General features: G+C 45.4%; 1 protein-coding gene across 5 annotated transcripts in view; it reads left to right on the top strand.

Moving 5' to 3' along the window:
* Nucleotides 1-18,146, top strand: part of tcf4 (transcription factor 4) — a gene marked incomplete at its 3' end in the record, with an annotated part of 158,036 nt that overhangs the window by 40,785 nt on the left and 99,105 nt on the right. For all 5 annotated transcript variants that reach the window (XM_080847854.1, XM_080847853.1, XM_080847851.1 and 2 more), the window contains one exon: nt 267-363. In XM_080847854.1, the coding sequence (XP_080703980.1) occupies nt 267-363 (97 nt within the window). The remainder of the gene's footprint in view (nt 1-266; nt 364-18,146) is intronic.

Genomic DNA, 18,146 nt, shown 5'->3' on the forward strand with positions numbered 1-18,146 from the left:
AGTCCTTAAGGTGCCTGCCCCTGCAGGAAGAAGGCTCAGGCTGGAGAGACCGGAGGGGCTTCTTCTAAGGGGAGATGGCTCATGGCTGTGCACTCACTCACTTTTAGGAACTAAGAACAAAGACGAAGGTTTCTAAACCAAACATACTGAAAGGTTCTATTGCATTCCATAGACTTTAGATTTTTTGTTCAAATTACCTTGCACACCTTGAGCATTATACTCATTTTAGCAATGATGCTCAAACTTGTGATGTGTGATTCTTGCAGAGTTATGTTGATGGTTCCCAGTATGCTCACATGGCCAACAGGGAACATGGATCACACGAAAGCATCTCTCCTCCCTATGTCAACTCCAGACTAGCAGGTAAGGGTCAACTGTCTTTGCAGTGAATCTGTGATTGTGGGATGTGATGGTTATCATTCATCTCCAATACTGGTTACTGTTGTGCTCTGGATCTATGCTCATGAACAAGTAAGCACTGTCACAGCAACTTGAAATAATGTTGTACTCTTAGACAACACAAGGATGTGTGCAAGAGTAATGATTTGTGGACTTTTGTGATAGAAATCCTTGCTCTTGCTTGTTACGTTGATGTAGTACAAGTACATAATTGGACATTATAATATCTGACATGGTGTAAAGTTTATTTAGAGCCTGTTAAACATTCCTCCCCTCTCTCAATGTGGAATGTCCACACTCATCAGAAGTGTTCAGCTAACTGTAAGAGGCAGGTCAGTGTACTCGTCTCTCCTGAGCCCTACCTCCTTTTCTCCCCTTCTCTCTCTTCCTCCTCCTCTCTCTCTGCCTGTCGCTATTTGAGCGAGTGTGCTGCCGAATGAGGCTGTAAAGGAATGAATGCGTGTGTGCAGCGGTGCTCATTTACCCATGATGCCTCTGAATGAGCGCGGTGCCTGTGGCCCTGGCGGCCTGCGGCAGCTCTGAGCAAATGGCCACTGACACAGATAATCTGCCTTTGACATGAAGGCCGGAGCCTAATTAGGCTTGACTGGCTCCATGAAAAATGTAATATGTGAGCTTAGAGTGGCATTTTTAGCCCCCTTCTCTCACCCCACCCCCCCCACCCCCCCCCGGACCACTGTGCCCTTGCCTTAAATGATACATGGCACTGGGCAGTGAGGGTGATAGGCAGGCTACACTGAGGCAGCAGGAGAGGGGGAGATGATGGGACCAGAGAAACTCATTCCTGCACCCCAGAGAACTCCCTCCCCCTCCCTCTCCCCTCCCCGCCAAGGCTTCAGTTAAGCCAGGGCCCATTAAGGAAACGTCCGACGAGGTGTGCAGCCCCTTATAAGGAAAGCACATCAGTGCTGTGTGAATGCCAGCAGCATGTGCAGATCATGATAACAAAGGTGTTGTGATGGGAACGTTCTTTAACTGGCCTCTCTGTGAGAAGAGGAGGAGGAGAAGGAGGAGGGGGTGGACGACGAATGTGAGTGAGAAGAATGTACGAGGGAGAGGCTGAGTGAACAAGAGACGTTAGTTTGGTTTGTTCATCATGATTCTCATAATAAGCAATTTGTTTGTCCCGTCTTTAACAAGGGAATGCGGATGGTCTTGCCAGGCCCCAGACAGTGGGGCGGACTGGCCGTTGCCTGGTTACGGTGGTCTGGTGTGGTTGAGCTGATGTGACTCAGTCCTGTTGATATGCCACTGGTCCACATTTGCCTTGCTTTACCAGCTAGGGGGAAATGGCTCTTCAATGAGATTACCTCCACAAAGCCACACATCCCTATGGATGCCCAAGTCAGAGAGAGAGAGAATGGACAGACAGGGACAGACAGGGACAGACAGAGAGAGAGAGAGAGAGAGAGGGCTCACAATTCACTACCATAATAGCAGTGAAATCAACCATCAAATACCTGAAGCTGTTTGAAGTCTAAAACAACGGAAGGAGGAAAAAAAGGAGTGTGATCCTTCCATCTGGTGTTCCCTTTGTTTCAAGAAGAGAAAGGGATGCTTTCGCAAAGCCAAGAAGGGAGTGTGGCGACTCATCACACATCACTCACATCACCCAAAACTTCTCACTGCTACAGCAACAAGCGGACAACAGGTCCACCGCTTTGAAGAAAACAAACGAGGATTTGCGATTGAGGCAGACAAAGAGAAAGCTTTGGACTGTGAGAGGCAGGAGACGATCAGAGACTGAGATCGAGGAAGGCATCGAGGAACAGAGAGAGGCAGAGAGAGAGAGAAGGAAAAAAGTTATGAAGTCTATTCTTGTTGTTAGAGTCTGGGGGGTTTGCATCTTCTTCATTCTGTTCTCGCTGCCTCAATCTTCTCTGCTAATGATAATATTAAGGCTGCGAGACAGAGGGAGTTTGCTATGACAACTTCAGTCTGCAGCTGCGGTGGGAAGGAGAGGAGGAGAGAAGGAGGGAGGGAAAGATAGAGACTGAAGAGAGAGAGAGGGAGGGAGAGAGGTAGATAGAGAAAAGAGGGAGAGGGGAGGGGAATGAGTGAGTGGGGTAGAAAGAGAACGAGAGCGAGCGAGAGAGAGAGAGGGAGAGAACACGAGGAAGCCACCAGGCAATCCATCCAAACAGTATAATTATGTAAAGGGTGTCTTTGCTGATTCCCACAGACATAACTTTGCAGATTATGGTGACATCCTTTAAATAATCAGCCAGGGGATTTGTGTCATCTCCTCTCGCTCGCACAGATTAATCCAGCACACTGCCTCCAACATTGCTCTGTGCTCAGGGATGACATTTTCAATGGCTCTCCCTCCGTCATCTCTTTTCCTGTCTCCCTCGTTCTTCCTCCCTTCCCTTCTCACAGTTTTTTTTCGTGCATCTGCTTCTCACAACCCCTCTTTTCTCCTCCTCGATCGCTCTCTATCTTTTTCCTTTCTCTGTTTTCCTCTGCCTCTCTTTGCCTACCCTCCCCTTCCCCATGTAACTGCCCATTCTTTTACCCCCCCCCCCCTCTCTCTCCCCCTCTCTTTCTGGTGGCGTCCCCACAGGAACGTCCCTCGTCAGAACATCCCTCTTCCAGCCTAAGTGTCAGCCGGAGCCCCCATGCTGTAGCCACCAGAGCCGGCTGCCCCATCACAGCTGCCATTAGCCCTTCTGACAAGCCATTCATTACATTCACAATTACGGAGCAGCAGCAGCAGCAGCACCGCACAGTGCAGTGCAGCGCAGCACAGGCCCCGCCTGGGTGGGAGGGAGGGAGCAGCTTAGTGCCAACAGTAATATTCAATGAGTTGAAAGTACTTTGGGATAAAGTGTTGATTTATGGCGTGTTTAGTGACTGAGTGTACGTGTGTGGTTGTAATCAAACAGGATCTTATTCAAACAAGCTCTCCCAGAGTAGGGTTTGTCTTTACTGTTCAGTAGAGTTGGACTTGAGTGTCGGGTCAGGGGATGGCGTGTGTGTGTGTGTGTGTGTGTGTGTGTGTGTGTGTGTGTGTGTGTGTGTGTGTGTTAGTGTGTGAGTGTGTTTGTGAGCATGCTTCCACACATACGGCTCTGTTGGGAGGGAGGTGTGTGTGCAAGAACATGGGTGTTTGATGGTGTGTGTGTGTGTGTGTATGTGTGTGTGTGTGTGTGTGTGTGTGTGTGTGTACATTTGAGGGAAGACTAAGAGGCTCTCTGTTCTGGGTTTGGGGGTTTGAGGAATAAGAGCCGTCTACAAGCCAAGCAGGTGCAGTGAAACTAACAAAGTGTTCCTTTACTGTCACCCACATGGCAAATGAACTGCACCAGAGTTATGTACTTGTAAGCAAGTTTGTTCGTTGGTAGGCCTAGTTAAGAAATTGGAGGTTTCAAAATGGTATTCTTGTTGTCTTCAGCAAGCTGTAAGAATTTGTTTGGGTACGGATACTTTGTTCCTGTTAATTCAGCAAGCATTTTTATCTTATGTTGATACAACATTCCCCCCCCCCCCCCCCCCCCTTAAGGTCAGTCATGTGAATCTGCTGACAGCCACAGTAGGCAGTTTGATACATTATTTTAAAGTTGTGGACAAAAATGATGGGAAAAACCTTAACAGTTAATATTTTGAGTTCAGTTCAAGGACTCAAAATTTTTTTTTGAGGCTTCATAATGTTTAGGCATGTAGTTCAGTCTTGAACTTGAATAGCTATTACTACCACTACTACAAATAATAATTTAAACAAAGTAGATTTTTGGGAGAAAACATATTAAAGGACTAACATTAGAAACTTTAAAAGGAATGCAGGAAGTTTAAGAGAGCTGTTTGCATTGTAAGTCCTCAGTTAAGAGCTAGTGTCTGTTAACAAAGTGATGTTAGCTTTCCTTTCAAGCATGTACCGTTGCTCTTTGTGGTGCAGTCTTGTACACAAATCTAAATCTTCTCTACTTTGATGGCTCCCTTTGGTGTGTTCTCTTGCTTCTCTGCCTTGCTTCTGTACTGCTCACATTTGTGTGTGTGAATGTGTGTGAGCGTGTGTGGGCAGCTGGGAGGGAGTCTGTCTGGAGCCTGCAGATTCCCCTCATCGCCCCTTTCCTCACCTCCTCCAACCTAATTAACACATGCTGCAAGGCCGTGCTCTCCCTCCCTGCCACAGGGCTGTGCTGTCCATCCTGCAGTGCCCCTGCACAGCCTGCGCCACCTTCTCACTGCACCAACCCCCCCACCCCCCGCCTCCGCTGGGGCAGTGCCAAGGTCGTGCCCCAGACCTCCACTGGGGGTGTGCAGAATAAACAAGTAGAAGGAGGGGAGAGGAGGTTAAGGATGGGACCCAACTGTCACTCCCAGCCCCCACCCCATCCCCCCCCCCCCCCCCCCCTCTCTCTCTCTCTCTCTCTTTCTTTTTCTTTCTCTGGTCTTCACCCTCTTCAATAACTAAATTCAATAACACTTGAGCAGAATTGTGCAAGGGCCGCCAGGAAGAAAAAAAAAGATTAGTTAGTTTGAAGCTCTTTTAGACTGACAACATTTTTTTTATATTAACTCGTTATTCTGTTGTACACTGGCGCTATCCTGTTGTACACTGCTGTTAGGAACTGTAGTTTTTATACCATTTTTAAGATTTTCAAAAAAAAAACAATCTCCCTTGAGTGTCACTGGACTTCCATTTCTGCGCAGACACAATTACTTTGATTATTATTCTTATTTTTAATTGCAGGTGTATTGCCAGTATTGTGCGTTGTTAAACAAAAATAATTAGCCCATTGTGTGCTGCAGTTCGCGGTGTTGGCATGACGTGCCATTGGGGAGGGCTGGCAGCTGGCATGTGCCAGGGGAGATTGGTATTCTGTAGGCATCCCATTCCTGTGAGAGTGCGGCTGATTGGTGGAGAGCCCGAGGGCACGCCTCTCATCCCTAGCCCACTCTGGGCAGCCAAACTGGGCCATGCCTGACAACGAACCCCCTCACACCCCCCCTTCCTCTGACCCCCCCTCACTCACACACCATCAGCATGTCTTCTGTCTCCCTCCACACTCACATATATCCCATCCATTTTTAGATGTGTAAATCATTTATTTATTTATTTATTTACTTACTTATTTGATTGCTTTATTCCATTCATATATTGCTTTGTATCAGGGACTTTGGTAGGATGATTAATTTTTAATACAATCAAATTTTTATTTTGATAATTTTTTAATTGATTTTAGTTCATTTGTATTTGATTTGAGGTTGTAAGGTCAAAGTAATAGGCATTCTACAAAACATGGTAAATGGTCTTTTGGGGAAGAGAGCATGAGCAAAGAGGCAGGTGAGTGAGGGAGAGGAAGATGAAGAAATAGCAGGAGGGATAATGAGAAGAGGAAGAGGGAGGAGTACGAGATGAACAGACAGTGAGAACGTCTCAGTGTGAGACGGTGAAAGAGAGTGTTACAGAGAGAGAAGGAGAGCAAGAGTTTGAGGGATGGGGGCTAAAAGAGAGAGAGAGAGAGAGAGAGAGAGGGATGGGTCCGGCGGGCCGGGGCTCTGATGAAGACGTCAGGCAGGCCGTGTGCAGGCAGCCGAGAGCAGAGCAGAGCAGAGCAGAGCTCCAGATGAGGGCTCAGGGGATCAGGGCTGGGTCATTCATGTACGACCATGTGTATGTGTGTGACAGACTGTGAAATGGTGCGTTGTTGCGCGGCTGCGCTGCACCTGGGCCCTTCAGCTGTGATTGATTGGTTTGGTCATGTGTAATGGCCCCATCTGCTGTGTGTTGTTTTTCTTTTTTACTTATAAACACTGTTCCCAGCGGCTGAGGGGAGATGAACTGTATTTTGTCATTTTTTCCCTTCAAAAAAAGAGATAAAGAATGAAAAGGGGTGGGTAAAAGAAGAAGGGGCGGGGGGGGGGGGGGGGGTGGAGAAAAGTATCATGAAGCCTTAGGTCAGTAGCTGTGCTGCTATGGCCCCAGTTCATCTTCTGAGGAAGGTGTGTGTGTGTGTGTGTGTGTGTGTGTGTGTGTGTGTTTAGGAGCGAGAGACCTTCCTGTCAGTGGTGCTCTGGTACGCTAGCGCGCGCTTTTTAATGAGGAATAAAAATCCTGGTGAAGTGTTTGGCACAAATCTGCATAATGACTTTTATTGCAGCGAGGAGTTTTCTGTAACAGAGCCAATCCGTAATTAAAGCTGCTGACATCATGGTGTTATAATTAAGCGTGGCATTAATTAAGCTTGAATAACCATTTTTTTTGGGGAGGGGACAGTTGTGTGCAGGGGGTGGTGGGGTCCCTCTGGTGTTGTGGGGTTAAGTCACAGACACCCCCCCCCCCCCCCCCCCCCCCGCCCCCCCCCAAACCACTCTACCATCACGGACACCAGGGCGGGAAGTTCACGGACGAAGCCTCTGAAAGTGTGACACCGGGGCCGGTTCTTTAGCTGGAGTGTATGCGTGTGTGTGAGAGTGAAAGTGTGTGCATGTGAAAGAGGGAAGTTTGTTTTTTTCTTCCGACTCCATTTTGTAAATGCTGAACGTATCCACGTATTCTGATGGCTAATTGCGCATCTCAGAGCATCGACAGCTGCATTCATCATCATAAAATGTAATAATTAATGACATTCCAACAAAGAAAAATATGTAAATGAGAGCTCATTAGCATTTTCATATTCAGCTTCGATAATGCTTTTGCTGACAAGGTTGTAATTAATGAAAATTCATGTCGCAGTCAGGAGATTGGATCGGCTTCATTCCGCACACAATTCCCAAATGCTAGCATTATGGAAAACGGGGAGAGCTGCCAACTTTTTCGGGAAAAAAAACTAAAAGCATCGAATGCAAATGAGGCACTGGCATGATGGTGGGATTTAGGAGAGGGGGGTTTGGGGGTGGGGCTACTTAACCCTCACTTGTCCGCACGAACCTCGCTCAGAATAATAATGACAATAATCTGCTTATATTTCTAACTATCTAAATCAACAAAACAAACAAAACACTGAACCAGTGAATGAGCAGAGGTGTCAGAATATCCAAATAAAAATAACATTTTGACAATGATATTTTGTAGTACTTGGATGAATAAAGGTTGAAGATCATTCTAAAAATGGTTGTCAGTGAACCAAAGGCATGAATAGATAAATAAGACAATAGATTAGAAGGTGTGCTGAGAGCTAAGATGGAAAAGGAGCGTTGGTATTGCCGAGGCATAGAGCACTGTTATGTAGTGTAGTGTGCACAGAAGTGCTGCTGGACATCCACACACCTATCCATGCCTCACAAGTCAGTGCCTCACTCCGGAAAACAGCGTGTGTGTGTGTGTGTGTGTGTGTGTGTGTGTGTGTGTGAGAGAAAGAGAGACAGTGCGACCTGTCTCTTTGAGAGTTAGGAGCGCTCTCAAAGAACAACGCCAATAGTGGACCCTCCATCTGTTCTCTAGGGAAGGAAGAGCGTGTGTGTGTATCTGATGCTCGTGTGGGAGAGCGTCCGTGTGTGTGTATCTGATGCTCCTGTGGGAGAGCGTCCGTGTGTGTGTATCTGATGCTCCTGTGGAAGACTGTCCGTGTGTGTTTGTATCTGATGTTCCTGTGGGAGAGCATCAGTGTGTGTGTGTATAGATGCTTGTGTGGAAGAGGCCTTGCCCACTATCAATAACCCTATGGCACTGAAAGAAATGAGAGCACAATGCCAATAGTGTGATTTTTTTTTTTTAAGAATTAATACATTAAAAAAAAATCTGAAATACCCATAAGAACTGAATTTTTTTGGTGTTGCTTAATTTTTTTGTGCCATGAGAGAGCTTAATTAAGCTAAAGAAAAAACAACACCTAATAAATTGTAATATCTCTAAACCACAAATAGCATATTTGCAAATGTCAGTGTGTGTGTGTGTGTGTGTCTGTGTGTGTGCGCATGCACGCACATCCCGATTCTGGTGTGTATTGAGAGCCTTTGGGGGGATCTGAGAGGGCTCCATGGTCCCTTGGCTCACCCTCAGTGCCCAGTCAGCCCAAGGAGGAATCCAAAAGCCCCCAACTTCCACTTGAGCCCCGCCAAGCCAGCTCACCAGGGGCTTCCCGCAGGTCTCACAAAATCACACCCAGGGCTAAATATACCACCTGCTATTTTTCATCACACCAAATGTACCAAGACCCCAAACAGGAGCCCTCTGACACCTTCTCTGTCATTTTCTCCTTTACATTTGCTCGATTTATTTCTCCTTCTTTCTCTCTCTCGCTTGCTCACTTGCTCACTCACTCTTCTCTTTCTCTCAAAAATCTGTCTGGATTTGGATTGTTTTTAATTCATTGTTGTCATGTGAATGCCTTTGTCCATTGAGGATGCATCTGACAATGCATATTTCCTGTTTGATTATACACCATATAGTAAATATATTTATCATGCAACTCTCAAAGAACCTAAAAATGGTTTCTCCTGATTCAGGATGGCTTGTTTTTATCTGAACCATGATGGAGAACTGCTGAGAGAGGGGAAAAAATGAAACAAATGAAATTCACAAAAACCCCTCTTGCTCCCCACTGGGAGGTAAAACGGGACTTAGCGCAGGGAGGACTGCAGGAAAAGAGGAGGTTAATCCACGGAAACAAAAGATTACAGACAAGTGCTTTGTTTTATAACCTCTTCAATTTACCCGCATAATCCTTGAAAGTAGTGTGCTGTGTGTATGGTTTTGTGTGTGTTTGTGTGTGTAGGTCTGCATACTTGTCAGAAGTTTGTCTGAAGTGTTAGTGGTAATAGAGGGGCCGGTGGAGTCTCAGCCGCTTCCCAAGACATCAAGCATGCCAGGGCTTTAATCACGGGACTCCAATTCCATTTTAAAATGTCTAGAATATTTTAAAACCTCGTTCCACAAGTGTATATATTTTGAATGACTCCTTGCTGGTCTTGTTTTTCATGTTGATTCCTTGCTGAGAGATATTTTTCCTGTCCATATTAATTTACATTGTTAAAGTGCCATCTTGTAGCAGCTAACAAGCAGGTTCTCATATCTTTTTTTTTCATTTTAGTCACATATATATATATCAACAGATATATTACAAAAAATGGCCCTTGTTACTTCCAGCTGAGTACACACACACACACACACACACACACACACACACACACACACACACACACACACACACACACACACACACACACACACTCTCTCTCTCATACTTACCCCATTCACACACTGTAAGTAAATAAAAAAAATGCTTTCCTTCTGTTGTGTAGAAGACCTGTTAAGTGTATTTTGGGTGGGGTGGTGCCCAGAGAAAGAGGCTTTGGCTTTGCATGAAGTTGCACCTGTGGAGACAAGAGCCTCAAATTATTACAGTGCATGAAATGCCCTGTATTGTTATTCCTAGGCTTCTTCTTCTTCTTCTTCTTCTTCTTATTCTTGTTACCTTTTTCTGCGATTAATTCAGCCCGAACCGCTTAACGTAGAAACTTCATTCAAACTTTGTCGCGTAGGTCTTGTAAAGGGCACTTATGCTATGTATTTTTCACTTTTCTAAACTTTATACTTTTTAAGATATTAAAATAAAACGAATCGAAATTTTCCCATTGACTTACATTGGGCCATTATGACATCATAATAGGGTCTTTAAACTAGCTTGCACCCAGCGTTTCCGTTGTCCGGTAATTGCCGGTCTTTGTCCGAAAAAAAAATGAAATGTCCGAAAATATTAGAGCTCACCGGTCAAATTGTCTGATTGGAATTTCTTATGAATCCCGTCTCGCAAACACAATCTTAATTTGACAACAATCCTAATATTTAGGCCTATAAAGCAAACGTGCACTGCCCTTATTATGTTTTAAAGGAACAGGCTAATCTGCCGTTACAAAGTTATTAAACAACACGCATATGCTGCATTTTAAATAAAGCGCAAACCGTCAGTTTCAAACAAGGAGCGAACTGATGAGTGAGAAGGATCAAACATTACTTCATGTCAAACACAACTACTTCATGTAGAAAGTGAACTTTGCAAACACTGAATACCTGAAGCCTTAGATTTTCGAACAGCTTCACCAGAGAAAAAAGCCGAAATGTCGGGCGTTTATGTCGTTATGGGGTGATAAGTTCCGGTGCGAGGTAATTGATAAGTCACATTAAAATGTTTTGTTAGCACTGCGAAAAGGCAGGACGATGCAACGGATTCACAAGAGGGTCAAATCATTTCAAAATTTCTACTCTCATTGAACATAGGCAGTGCAATGACCATGTTGCAGCGCTCAATTTAACGCCACAGCAGGTTGCGATTAAAGGCCACTTATTGACGCGCATTAGACATTAATGTTTTTTTTTCCCCCATTGTAAACTTTGGCAAAAAACATGTTGCATTCTAAACTACCTGATTATGTTATTATTTAAGCTACGCATGCCGTCAGTTTTCTTCAATAGGCTAATTTAGAAGCAGAAATAGATATTTGGCCGGCTTATCATTTAAATGTCCGGCAAATGAAAACCGGCAACATTTTTCTCTAGCGGAACCTCTGCTTGCACCTGTGCTTCACTGACAGCTGCGCCAAATCCAAGGAACCTCTTCTCTGTCCCTCTCAATTTAACTGTAACTAGGAACATTAAGACACCTTCCATTCTCTACTTTTTTTTCTCTCCATCTCTCCATCTTTCTCTCTATCCCTCTCAGTCTACTTTCTCTCACACTCAATCTCTCTTCTTCACTCCATTTTTATCTCCTTTTTTCAATATTTTCACTCTCTTTTTCTCTTTCACTCTTCTTTCCTTCTTCCACTCATCTTTTCTTCTTCCACTCTTCTTTCCTTCTTTCACTTTTCTTTCCTTTCTTCACTCTCCTTTCTTATTTCCTTCTTTCACTCTTCTTTCCTTTTCTTCTTTCCTTCTTCAACTATTATTTCCTTCTTTCACTCTTCTTTCCTTTCTTCACTCTTCTTTCTTTTCTTCTTCCACTCTTCTTTCCTTTCTTCACTCTTCTTTCCTTTCTTCTTTCCTTCTTTCACTCTTCTTTCTTTTCTTCTTCCTTTCCTAACTTTTGCATTTCATGCACTGGTATTTCCTTCAGGAAATGCATTTTCTAGTTAATAATTACTCTTTTACTAAATTAAATAGAAGCATGGACAATACAGTTAAATATTCTTAATCGCTTAAGTAATTTAATTACATTCTGACATACTTACAATACCAGTATCAGTACGAAATATATTGGTATGTTATAGTCATTTTGAAACTAGTCCCCTTCCACCGTGGTTCTTTCCATTGTTGCTGCATGGACTTTGATGCCCGTCGTCTTATCCGTGCTTTCCTAGAATCCCGCTCGGTTTGGGCTCGAGTTGTGCAGCGGCTGGATGCATGGCTGACCCGGGCACCCCATTACTCACCAGCCTGTGCAAGTCTGTGCCAGCCAGCGGAGACTGGCACAAACAAAACAGCAGATAAACAAAGCTCCTCACCTAGATTATCTCCCAAGCTCTTTTGTCGAGTGGACGTACCCACCGCTGTCTGGGCCCTGCACTGGCACTGGCGGCAGCCGCCATCCCAACTCATGGTTGGCACGGAGCACACAACTGTGCCAGTCTACGGCAGAGAGAGGGAGCAAGTCTACGGCAGAGAGGGAGAGCGTGAAAGAAAGCGCGAGAAAGGCTGATCCAACCTGGGTCCCCCTCCTGTGGGGCATCTGCCTGTGGTTTGTTTCTCTATTGTGTGTGTGAACGCGGCTGTAGTAAACCACCAACAAATGTGCAGGCTGTGGGCTGCCTGGGCACAGACGTGAGACGTGAGACGTGAGACGGAGCACACAAACACAGCGCTCACGCTGATCATGCCACCAGCAGCCAGCAGCGCCAATGTGCAAAATATCAAATTTCATTTCAAATGACTGAAAATATAGAAAGATTTTGAAATATATTTCACCCACATGCTAGTTCCATATCTAACATCTCGCTTTACGGTTTACTGTCAGCATTTGATTTACATATTTTTTCATTATTTATGTTTTCTTTAATTAGTTTACTTTTGTGTAGGAAATGTAGAGAACATGAGATGAATAGTATAGTTTTAGAGCTGCACTGCTCCGAATGCACTTCAGAGGGAACAAAAGAAAGTTTAGGGTCCCTGAGACACAGCCTGTCTATGCCAGGGTTTGGGCGTAACTGTTTTTTACAGACGGGGGGGGGGTTGCATGTGAAATGTTGGCAGGAGAGTGAGGTGCCCCCTGGGCATTGCCGGTGTGGCTGTGCCCCCTCTGCAGTTTGCCAGCGAGTCCTCTTTGTTGTGCACCCAGCGTCTTGCACAAGGAAGGAGATAGATGAGAGTAATTAATAGCAGAGGAAGGAAAGAAAGACTCCCATACTCCCATTCACCGGGGCACTTTTATTTTATAATTTTTTTTTTCATTCACTCCTTTTTTTGAATCCCACATTATTCCAGGAGGAGTGTGTGTTTGAGAGAGAGAGTCGGGGGGCGGGGGGGTTGGGGGGCGGGGTGAAGAGCGCAGGCTATCGGCCTCGCCTCTGTAGCTTTCACACAACATAGTGTGCGACTGTGTATGTGTTTGTGTATTTACCGCTGTGGTTGTGTGTTTGTATAGTTTGTGTTTTGTGAATTTGGTGTCTGCGTCCTTGTCCATTGTTTTGTATAGATTTCATCTTTTCCTATTCCTATTTAAAAAATAATAATAATTAGATAGAAAAATGTCTTGTGTTTCTGTGTGTGTGTGATCTGGTGTCTGTATTTGGGGGCCTCTCTTGTGCGTAAGCTGTGTTTGATTTTGTCTACATTTGGGTGTGTGTGTGTGTATCCCCTCACCCCCCTCCAGACAGAGGCCTCTCTCAGACCTGAGCCTGCTGGCCCGTCTCCAGGGCTGCTTCTTTTAATAAGGAGTGCTTTGAAGAGTCGTTAGGAGTAACGACGCATTTACTGCTGCGCCGCTCCCTCGCTCGCTCGCACCTCTGCCAACTTTCTGTCTTAATCCAAAGGGGGCATTTGAAATTTGGGGGGTGTTGGCCGAGGGCAGGGGGTGGGCGTGATGTGAGGGGGCTCTGCTTCTCAGCTCACTGTGTCAGAAGCCCATTCCCTGGCAGTGAGAAGCTCTTCAGACGAGTGTGTGTGTGTGTGTGTGTGTGTGTGTGTGAGGGGGTGGGTGTGTGTGTGTGTGTGTGTGTGAGGGGTTGGGGGGTTCTGTCTGCGAGTGAGTGTTACAGAAAAGTGTGTTAAAAGAGTGTGCGCGTGTTTGTGTGTGAAGGAAATCCCCTAGGACAAGAACAGTTTTGTATGGATGCAAAACTGAATTCATATTCCCCTTAAGGATAAATACTTGTGGAGAATTCAGCCTGGCTTGTTTTTCCCCCTCCTTTGTGCTTTTGGTTCAAAGATTTACTGGCAAGATTGGGTCCTATAAATACTGAGGCCCTCTGCAGGTGTGTCCTCACTCTCAGGTCGTCTGCTCTCTTCTGCTTTAGGCTCTCACTATGGAGACGTGTGTGTGTGTGTGTGTGTGTGTGTGGAAGGCTAGTTGGTTTGTGGTGGGGATGTTATCAATGTCTCTCGTTTGTGTTTTTTGATGACTTTTTATGAATGTGTTGATGTCGTTTGGTCACCCTTTATGTGTTTTGTTGCATAGGTTCTCTCTGTTATTGTTGTTAGTGTTTTTGTTAATAGATGCAATTGTTTATGTGTTTGGGTCTGCACTTGTGTGCCTTTGTACAGTGAGTAGATATACTGTAGCTCTGTGCTTGCAGTTATGTTTAAAATGGAGCTGCTGGTGTTTCTGAGCAGGTGTTTCCTCTCTAGGCTTTGGTGTCAAGCTTTTAGGTGCCTCTTTCATCGCCTGAGTAGAATCATCACATGGCCCTACTCTCACACAGGTCTCAACCTCCTTCTCTCTGAAATCCCATACCAAACAAAAACATAGTCTGGCAAATGTATCAACTGCACCTTTTTATGTCTGATTTGTATTCTTTGCTTAGGGATATAAGCATTAGATTTTGTTTAGTTATTCGTTTTTTTTTATCATCCCAACCAAGCATTGTACTAAAAACATACTAAATTCCCTATAGCCATAATAAATGCTTTCTTAATGTATATCATACTAAACAAGACTAATGCACATTATACCATTGTCACCGTAGCATTCAATAAATGCCATCTTCAAATTCTGAAAATAGGTTCAGGGGAGGTGGAAGACTTATGGTGGACAAGTGAAAGTTAGCAAGAGCTGTTAACACAGCTTTAAAATTCCTTTATTCATCACTTATGAAAGGCCTACAACTCCCAGCATTCCACCATGCTTCACCTCTGAATGGCATACAAATGTGTCTGGGTGGGAGGCTGGGATGGCATAGTAGTGGGCTTGAAGGCTGTTTTCTGAAGCACTGTAAGATTGACAGGTACCGCTCGGAAACAATACCCTTGGCTGGCATGTCCAGCAGATGGAATTAACCTGGGGTGAGCGGCCGTGGGCAGACAAGCTCGGGTGGGCACCCTTGATCCCACCTTTCCCCTCGTCTCACCCTCCCCGTATTCCCACTACCGACGCCTCACCCAAAACAGACTGCTTGATACAGTACCACTGTTTATCACACAATCAGTGCATCCCAGTTGTAGGTTTGTTCTCACTCAATCCCCTGGTCTATTAGCCCTATGAGATGGACTGAGATGGCGCGGAAGAACAGAGAAGAGGGGAAAAGGAATGCATAAGGCTTTTAGTTTTTTTTGTCTTGTGGTGACAGGAAGTGCAGCACTGGTGTAACACTCATTATCTTCCTCCAGCTGTTAATCTGCCTTTGCCTTCCTCCCAGCAGACATTGAGGCCTGGACTGAGGTGTTGGGTAGTCCTTCATTATAATCTGTGACCTTGCCTTATTTTTTAATGTGCAGCTACCTCTGGGACCCCCTCCCTTTCCTTCCCTACACACGCACACGCACGCACACGCACACTCACACACACTCAACATCAGGCTTTTAGGGAATTAAATGACTGTGATCCTGACACCCTGACATTAGAATGATGAAGTTGGGATTGAATTTGAATGGGTGTTAGGTAGGGCTGTCACGATATTGGATCGAACCGAGAAATCGCGACACTCTGGGCCACGAACCTGCATCGCGATGCGAGGAGGCAGAACCGCGACATGCTTGATACAAAAAGTTTGGTTCGCTAGTAAAGGCGGCTGCTTGCTTCAGCGTTGGGATTAATTGTTGCGCAAAATTTACTCAGTGCAGTTCATGCTCCCAAAGGTTGCGCGTGTTGTCATGAGCCTGCCATTTGCTTGGCAGATAGAAAGCTGTTTCCCTAACAGAAAGTCTGAAGCTTGAAGTTCTTTTCAAACCTTTGCTTGGGTAGCACTGCTAAACTGAGCAGACATGCAGACTACATTTTAGTAATCTCATCACGTAACATTCGTTTTCTAAAAACAATCACATAGTATTGCATGTTTTACTGTGGTAGAAAATACGTTAGCTTAATGCTAACGTATATGGGAAATCCTATAGAGACCGTGCTAGGTATTAGCATCAATTAATTCACGTTAATGTTTTTGTATGAGCCTGACATTTGCTCTGCAGATAGATAACAGGTTCCGAAGTTTGTTGAATGTTTTTCAACAGCATTGCTTTGAGTAATAAAAACCTCAATATTTGGTTATAAATTGTTTCTTCATTTTTGTATAGCTCATACTTATTCTAATGTGAATTAGAAAATATATTTTAAAAATCGCGAGGTAAAAAATAATAATAATAATAATAATAATATCGTGGGGTGTTTCGAACCGTGGGTCCAGAATCGTGATACGAATCGAATCGTGAGGTAGGTGTATCGCTACAGCCCTAGTGTTAGGTGCTGGAACAGAGTGTCACTATGGGTATGAATGTTCTCAAGGCTTATCGGGGATGGAACAGTCTTGAAGGGAGGGTATGGGTGTAATGTACAGTGGTGAAAGCAGACATTTGTAATCATACAAGACAATGGCATGGCAAAACACACTCTGTGATGCAGACCTGATGTTAAGAAGTGCGCCATCACAATACAGATATAAAAAAAGCATGAGCCTGCTCCACATGGAAAGCTGTGGACACAACATTGAGATGGAATGCTCTGAACACCAAGAGAGCTGTAGCCTGTGCCGTCATAGCACACATGGTTGATTAAGCCGCGCAGCAGAGGCTTTAGTCTTTGATGGAGTGATGGGGCGGAGGAAAGGAGAAGAGGATGCACTGGCCCTTTGGCAGGAGCGTGGCGTACAGTTACATAACGGCAGTCTCTCTCCCTGACACGGCCTCCAGAAAGCCTGTTACTGTGGCCCTGTCTCTTGCCTCTATGTGCTGCTCTCCCTCCTGTGAGTGGGTGACCAGCGGGGCTGAGCCTGTTACTGTGGCCCTCTCTTTGGTGCTCTCCCTCCTGTGAGATGACTGAGCAGCAAGGCTGACCAGCGGGGCTGAGCCTGTTACTGTGGCCCTGTCTCTTGCCTCTATGAGCTGCTCTCCCTCCTGTGAGATGACTGACCAGCGGGGCTGAGCCTGTTACTGTGGCCCTGTCTCTTGCCTCTATGAGCTGCTCTCCCTCCTGTGAGATGACTGACCAGCGGGGCTGAGCCTGTTACTGTGGCCCTGTCTCTTGCCCTCTCTGTGCTGCTCTCCCTCCTGTGAGTGGGTGACCAGCGGGGCTGAGCCTGTTACTGTGGCCCTGTCTCTGGCCCTCTCTTTGGTGCTTTCCCTCTTGTGAGATGGCTAATTCAATTCAATTTTATTTGTATAGCGCGATAACAATACAATTGCCTCTAGGCGCTTAACAGAGCCCAGAGCCTAGACCCCCTTAGTGCATGCACAATGGCAACAGGGGCAAGAAAAAACTCCCTGTTAGGCAGGAAGAAACCTTAAGCAGAACCACGGCACATAAGAGGGGACCCATCTGCTTGAGGTCGGCCGGGTGGAGATAGGAAGGTGGGAAGGGGGGAAGGGGGAGGGTTGTGTGGCAGAAGGGGTAAGGAAGCAAATGGGGTTGTACACAGCCAGCATTTGGTCGCGGGACATAGTATGTATACAGACATCCGGTGGTAACTACATGATACAGGCAAGACCAGTTTACTGTACTAATAGGTTTACTGTTACAGGGGTAGGGGACGTAGGGACAGAGAAACATTTCAGTGGTGGCAATAATGTATATTGTATATAAATGCTAGCATAGGGTATGGGGTAGAGTAAGTGTACGGCAATGCAGTGGCGGTGGGTGCAATTGGCCAAGGGTTTCTCCAGGTAGACCAGGTGGAGAGACTACAGCAGCGTCCCATGGGGTGATAGAAATTAGTTTTCTACTATATATATCGGAAAACACAGTCATGGATTTTGTCAGTAATGTTTCAGGTTTATTCTTGAACGATGGCGGCCTACCGTCGTGAGACAGAGCCTGAGCTCCACTCCCCAGAGCTTCACCTCAAGATTATCTAACCTACTCCTTGAAGAACAGGCTGTTATATACATAATGTTTAAAGGTGCAATAAGGATCAATAGCTATTCGCTAAAGGTATGCTAGCAGCTAAAACTAACGAAATCTCTTGAAATGTGCTGACTTTGACATTAATGACAAACTAGTTACTCAACGACTGTCCTAACACAGTCAAACATCAAGCAAGTGCAACACAAGACTAAGCAAGACGGCAAATAAGCTACTTACTAGATCGGCAGAAGGTAAACAAGTCAGGTCGGCGGGCTGCGGCAGGCGAAACTACAGAATGCAGTTATATGCCTATCGACCCTGCTATGCCAATGGCACCGTGATTCTCCATATTAAATGTCATTG

Source organism: Sprattus sprattus, assembly GCF_963457725.1.
Source record: "Sprattus sprattus genome assembly, chromosome: 11".
NCBI classification, from domain to species: Eukaryota; Metazoa; Chordata; class Actinopteri; order Clupeiformes; family Clupeidae; genus Sprattus; species Sprattus sprattus.